Genomic DNA, 7570 nt, shown 5'->3' with positions numbered 1-7570 from the left:
TTTAAAATCAACTTCTCACTAGTTTTTAGAATCTCTAAAATTAGATACATTTTTTAATTTTCAATTTATTCTTTTAAAATTAAGAATTATTTTATATATCTATTTTATCCTACCTAATCATATCCATCTTCTAATTTATGCATCATTTCCTTTTTTTTAGAAAAATGAAGCTCTCTCTTAACATTTAAAAACTAATATAGAGTAAATAAATACATCATTCTAAACAATTATTTGAAATTATAAATTATATATAAAAAATAGTTAGTATATCTAAACAAAATAATTTAGTATTTATTACTAAACATTATAACCTACTTTTCTGATTTCAAGCTAAAATTTATCGATACCAAACTAAGCTTAAGGTTTTTTTTTTTTTAATTAAAAACAAACTATGCCTAGGTTGGTAAGATATTTCAAAAGGGAAAAAAATCGTAAAAGGACAGAAATGGTATTTCCACCAATAAAGTTTGACCCCATCAATTATTTAATAATTTAGTTGTGACCTTCTACGCTCCACCTTCTATCATGGTCTTCCGACATTTCCCATTGCGAGGAACCAGAACACGATTCTCCACGATTTTTTTTCTACTATAAATACAATCCTCTGTTTTCATCTTTCTCCACCAAATTACTAAACCAAATTCCAATACAATCTATTCTATTCTCTACACCTCCTTCACTTTCAATTCCATCACCAAAATGGTGTTGTCCAAAACTTTCTCTGAATCCGATGTTTCCATACATTCCACATTTGCCTCTCGCTACGTTCGAGACTCTGCTCCAAGGTTCACCATGCCCGACAACTCCATGCCCAAGGAGGCCGCCTTCCAAATCATCAACGACGAACTCATGCTCGACGGCAACCCAAGGCTCAATTTAGCCTCCTTCGTCACTACCTGGATGGAGCCCGAATGCGATAAGCTCATCATGGACTCTGTCAACAAGAACTACGTCGACATGGACGAATACCCTGTCACCACCGAGCTTCAGAACCGCTGCGTCAACATGATTGCCCATCTCTTCAACGCTCCCTTGGGAGACTCCGACACCGCCGTCGGCGTTGGAACGGTGGGGTCGTCGGAGGCCATCATGCTGGCAGGGCTTGCCTTCAAGAGGAAGTGGCAGAACAAGAGGAAGGCGGAGGGGAAGCCTTATGACAAACCCAATATTGTGACGGGTGCGAATGTGCAAGTTTGCTGGGAGAAATTTGCGAGATACTTTGAAGTGGAGCTGAAGGAAGTTAAAGTGAGAGAAGGGTATTACGTGATGGACCCTGTCCAGGCAGTCGAGATGGTGGATGAGAACACCATTTGTGTTGCTGCAATTTTGGGGTCAACTTATAATGGAGAATTCGAAGATGTGAAGCTGCTGAATGATTTGTTGGTGGAGAAGAACAAGGAAAGTGGATGGGATACGCCAATTCATGTGGATGCAGCCAGTGGTGGGTTCATAGCACCGTTTTTGTATCCAGAGCTCGAATGGGATTTCAGGCTTCCTTTGGTGAAGAGCATCAATGTGAGTGGGCATAAGTATGGGCTTGTTTACGCTGGGATTGGTTGGGTGATCTGGAGAACCAAAGAAGATTTGCCCGAAGAACTCATTTTCCACATCAATTACCTTGGAGCAGATCAACCCACCTTCACTCTCAACTTCTCCAAAGGTAAAATCAATTCCTAATTAACAAAAGACTTGATGGATATCGAATTAGCCTGACATGTGAATGATTAAATTTCAGGGTCAAGCCAAATCATTGCTCAATATTATCAACTAATCCGGTTGGGTTTCGAGGGTTACCGGAATGTGATGCAAAATTGTCACGACAATGCAATGGTGCTGAAGGAAGGGCTTGAAAACACAGGGAGGTTCACGATAGTGTCAAAGGACATGGGAGTGCCGGTGGTGGCGTTTTCCCTCAAAGACCGAAGCCGGCACGACGAGTTTGAGGTTTCAGAGATGTTGCGGAGGTTCGGGTGGATTGTTCCGGCGTATCCAATGCCAGAGGGGGCGAAGCACGTGTCAGTTCTTCGAGTGGTGATTAGAGAAGATTTCTCTCGGACGCTTGCAGAGCGGCTTGTGCTTGATATCGTAAAGGTATTGGCAGAGTTAGATACTCTTCCGCCCAAAAATGGTGGAAATGAAACAGGTTTGAAGAAGACGGTAGAGGAAACAGAGAGGGAAATAGCGACATATTGGAGGAATATAACAAAGGCTAGGACAATCAAGCTTGCTGCTAATCAGACTGGTCCTTCGGTTACAGTGGTTGCCAAATAAGAAGATCATACCATGGGACGTTTGATGGTATTAAATCAATACTAGTTTTAAGTTTTAAGTTTGAAGCACTAAGTATAAGAAAATAAATTTCTTTTATTATTATTGTTATTATTTTACTTTTTAAAAAGTTTTGATTGAATTTGAAGTTGTATTGTATTGTAGCTAATGTGTTACTATACCTGCCTTGACTTGACTACATTTGTGTAATGAGTTTTAAAATTGAAAAATAAAACAACACTTCATTCGTTCAGCATGTAATGATGTACTGGTTTCTGCACCAATTTTCGGTTAGAGAAAATTGAATTAAAAATAAAGAAAACACGTAATATAATTATTCTAGAGATTTGCTCAACTTGCTGATATTCTTTACAATAATAATGAATAATAATGATAATGACTAAAACTTAAACGTTTGTTAGCCCATTGAAGCAGAAATCAGTGGTTAAAATATAATTATTCTAGGTATTATCATTATATTTAGAAATTTTACTTCTTAGACCATTATCTAAAAGTAATTCTCCTAAATTGATTTATTTCTATATAATAAGAGGTATGTTTTGTTTTTGAGATGATACTCTATGGTATCAATTATTATTTTTCTTTTAAAATATCTTTCCGTATTGATATAGACTTAATTTTATAAAATTATTATCAATAAAATATTATGATTTATAACATAGATTTAAAAGTATGAAAATTAAAAAGATTGAAATTTTTTTTTGAAACTTACTTGTGAATGGTATGGTATGTATATCCTCACAAGAAACAAAAAAATCATCTAATAGCTTAAACTGTAAAATTAATTAAAATAAATATGTACTAAGTAATATAAATATGAAAATTAGATAAAAAAAGTTAACGATACCTTTTCAATAGACAAGTTGAGATTTGAGAGTGAAAATTTAGGTTGAAAAAATATTTATAATTAAAAGAAATTGATGTGGATTTTTTCATGTTTTAAATATTTTTGTTAGGTGATTGCTTGAAATTTTAAGTTAAAGGTTTTTTTTAAAAAAAAAATAAAACCAAAATTCCCTTTTTATCATTGCCTTTATTTTTATTATCCTAAATTCCTTTTTACGGGAGACTACAACATGCTACAAGAAAACAATCTTAAAATAAATTAAATTTAAAAAATTATATTGAAAGGATTTGAATCTACAACGTACACCATCATATAGCTCTTGTTACCACTACACCAACTACATATTTCATGAAGAATAATGGTTTGTAATATATCGTTAAATGTTATTTAAATTTTATTTAAAAATACAAAATACGATAGGAGAGCACGTGCCACCTCTAGTCCCTACGTGATTCCGCTGGTGAAGAGGAGTGTATATAATTGTTGCTAAGCTAGGCTTAGTTTGGATTATTTGATTAGGTTGTTGGTTTAGTTTTAGACCATTGGTCTAATTTAATTTTCAATATTCTTTATACTTTAACATTCATAACTATGGGGCATTTGGCATGCAGGTTTGAAATTTTAAACCTTGGAATGTTAAGCCTGGAGGATTACGTTAGGAGTTTAGGTAGCCTAGGTTTACGAAAACTGTGTTTAGAGTGTATGTTTTGGAAGTTTGGGTTTAAGAAGCCTATGTTTGGAGTACAGATTTAAGTAACATGAGAATGAAGTGTAGATTTATAAATATTTATTTTGTGAAATATTTTCTCGTATTTAATCACCAGTTAAATTTTAGATTAGTATAAATTTTTCATCTTAATTATTTTAATATAGTTAAGTTCAAAATAAACTAAAAAATTTAGAAGAAAATTTTTTAAAAAGATTTTGAATTAGAGATTTTGACTAAAATTATAATTTTATTCAATCTATTGTTTTAATAATTTGATATTTTATTCTTACTAGATTTTGAAATAAAATTCATAGACTTTTGTCACTTTAACTAATTTGAAAATGATCAAATTTTTTACTAAAATTATAATTTTATTTAATCTATTATTTTAATAATTTGATATTGTAATCTTACTCGATTTTGAAATAAAATTTCATAGAGTTTTGTCACTTTAACTAATTTAAAAATTATAATTTTTTTTATCATAATACTCTCACTTAAAATTGAAATAAACTAGTATTTAATATTAAATTCAATGATCGAAAAACTATACTTTTTTCCTTATCAAATTATATTTGAGAAATAAAAAATCATAAATTTTGAGTTTTAATTTTTATTTAGATGCTAAGTCATATCCATTAATAAAATTGCGTACAAAAATTTAAAACAATAAAATAAATTAAAAAAAAAAAGGAAGTGGTTACTTTCACCACCAAGCTAAGCTTGCTTTCAAAAATTGATTAGCCTCATGGGTGAACACTTACCATATATGGGTGAATATTTACAATAAGACCATACTTATATGCATTTGAAGATGTACACATATTTATATATATCATCCCCAGCACACAAAAAACAAATGAATTAAAAATGTTTCAAAAAAGAAGTAGGCAAATTATGATTGGATATAGGACTGTTCAAAAACTCGATGACCCGAAAAAAAATCGATCAACCCAACCCAATTCGAGTGGTTTAGATTGGTTTATCAACTCATTTTGGTTGGGTTAGGTTCAAATAAATAATTTTTTTTTCGGTTGTGTTGGTTCAAGAGTTCACCTAAAATAACTCAATCGAACCTAAACCAACCTGAACTTATTATTTATTTTTAAATGTATATATATATTTTTTAATTTATATTATAATTATATATACATATATTCATTTTTGTTTTATTCAATTTCACTATTTTTTAGATAATGTATTTCTAACAACTCATAAAAATAGTTTTTTAACACTTTGAAAAGAAAAATTGTATTATATAAATTAAAGTTGAGTTTTTAATCTTAATTCAATATATAAAAATAATTAAATTAAATTTTTACTTATGAACATTTTACTTATTTTTAGAACAAAATTTTAAATAAATGACCCGAGTAAACTAAACCAACTCAATCCAAATACTTCATGATTGGGTTGGGTTGAGTTTCTTTTTTAATAAGGGTTATTTGGGTTGAAGAAATTTACAACCCGAACAACTGGATTGGGTCTAAAAAGTACTTCAACTAAACCCAACCCAACCCATGAACACTCTTATTAGACAATTTTGTATGGTACACAAAATAGGTGCTATCCAAGATGCACCAAAGTATTTTAGCTAACAATAAGATCATCTTTACGCACTGCAAACCTGATAAATCAATAGGATGGGAAACTATGGAACTCGTCTCATTATGATTGATGGTATTTACCATATTATGTAATGGGAATCAAGAGTAACTCCACCCTTATAGTGATTGTGTTCATGTAAGGTTTTTGGATAAACGTATTTTTTGGAGTTGAATTTGTGTCTATGTTGATTTATGGAGACGTGGTTCAATTTTTAATATGTGATCCTCTAATTCTCTCTGTTGAATGTGTGATTTTAGAAGTAGTATGCGTAGATGTTTTTGAAGTTGAAGTATTAGAAGAATATTTTATCTTCAAAGGGTTTTAGTGATTTTCAAGTGTGATTCAGATTTTAGGAGTTTGAGGAGTCTTCTAATTGTTGGGAACATTCTCTCTAGCATGATTGTAATAAGTCAAATTCCAAGAAATTACATTTATTTATCTTGATTATTTAGTTTTAGACTTAAAATTTTAGAGACTTAGAATTTGTTTATTTTTGTTAAATCAATTTAAGTTAATCTTGATCAAGATATGGAATTAATTCAATTATTGGGAGTAGGATTTAATTTTCGTTTTGATTTTAATTGTTGGGTGAAAGTGAGATTAAATAAATAACTTAAATTTGTGGTTGTTGGAGAAAAGAGATATTTTTATTTTTCGTTGAGGAAAAGAGGGGAACTAGGGTTTAAGAGTTTTATTTATTTAAATGGGGACCTCGATATGCATGCAAAGTTATAAAAAAAAAAAAAAAAAAAAAAAAAAAAAAAGGTGACAGAAGGAAACTCCCTCCCTTTTTCGTGAGCAATGTGCGCCCCCCCACCCCCTCATGAGAGGATCCTGGCCCAGCGTCGGCCAGCCACGCCGCTGTTCTCTAGTCGACGACCACCTCTAGACGAGCCACACTAGCAGTTGTCACGTCGCTGACCAACATCTCACGTCGCCTGAAGTTCACGTGAATCGTGCACGCCCACCGACCGAAACCCCTCAAACGTGAGTAACACATGCCGTTGCCAATCCAACTGCAATTGAAGCTCTGTCAGATGCCGTCGTCAACTGTTCTTCGCAGCAACCCAACCGTCATCGTCGTTGTTGTCGACGTCTGCGACAGGTCTCATCCGGAGAGCTTCGGGTTTTCTCGTGTGGCCCTCTGTCCACGCATTGTTGGTTAAGAATTTGGTTGTTTTTGGTCAATTTCTTGGGTTTTTTGAAAGATCTTGGCTATTTAGTATAATTTTGGTCTAACGATTGGTTCAATATTGAATTTAGGAGATTGAAGTTGAGTTTCTAAGGTGTTTCAGCAGCTGTCCAATTTTTCATTGGTTTAATTTTGGCAAGTTTTGGGGTAAGTTATGTGGGGATTGTTGGATTAAATTGTGTATGATTTAGGGATTGACCCCACAATTGAACTGTGTGTTTATGGTTGGTGTTAGGGACTTTGATTCAAGCATTTGCTAAGTTAAAAGGAAGGTTCAACTGCTTGATTGCTATTTTGCTTAGGCCTAAATTTGAGGTAAGCGCTTTGCTACCAGTTCGCCCTCGAACTCAAGTTGTTGTTAAGTATGAAATGTTTGGGGTTGATGCCCTAAATCTCGTAGGGTCCTATAGTTTGTAAACAATGTATGAACAAACTTTTTATGTGATTAATAAAATATATGATATTTTATTCACTCTGTCTATAAATATGTGATATTTTAGTTGCATTAACCAGAAACCAATAAACTAACATCCAAGATTATCTTTGTAACTTAAACATGTATGTGGAGAAATACAGGTGGATCATGTGATAACCTAAATGGTCTGTAGTATATGGATAAGGTTGGGTACCTTATCCTGGGTACCTTATCCTGGTGACACTATGAGAATGACTCGCTTTGTAAGTGTTATAATCGTTGTAAACTACTACATATAATCTGATCCTGATCATTCATGTATTAGACATATGAGCGGGGATATTCTATACAAAGAAGTTTGTATAAGACCGGACCACGAAATGTTTAGTCTCATTATATAATGTCGTTCATAATAGAGACTTAAATTTCACCAGGATGACCATAGGTAACATGACCTGAATCCTGATGAGTTGTGAACTCTTGCCTATGAAGGTGGTCCTTTGATCTGTA

At 32.7% G+C, this 7570-nt stretch overlaps 1 protein-coding gene across 1 annotated transcript; it reads left to right on the top strand.

Moving 5' to 3' along the window:
• Positions 1-277: 277 nt before the first annotated feature.
• On the top strand, positions 278-2524 carry LOC120092439 (glutamate decarboxylase 4-like). Its single transcript, XM_039050528.2, has 2 exons — positions 278-1660; positions 1736-2524. The coding sequence occupies exons 1-2, from the start codon at positions 700-702 to the stop codon at positions 2269-2271; spliced, it is 1497 nt and encodes a 498-aa protein (XP_038906456.1). The 5' UTR covers positions 278-699; the 3' UTR covers positions 2272-2524.
• The last annotated feature ends 5046 nt before the right edge of the window (positions 2525-7570 follow it).

The sequence above is a fragment of the Benincasa hispida genome, chromosome 12 (assembly GCF_027475165.1).
Source record: "Benincasa hispida cultivar pf3 chromosome 12, pf3_genome.v1.1, whole genome shotgun sequence".
NCBI lineage: Eukaryota > Viridiplantae > Streptophyta > Magnoliopsida > Cucurbitales > Cucurbitaceae > Benincasa > Benincasa hispida.
This window is presented reverse-complemented; position numbering and strand designations above follow the sequence as displayed.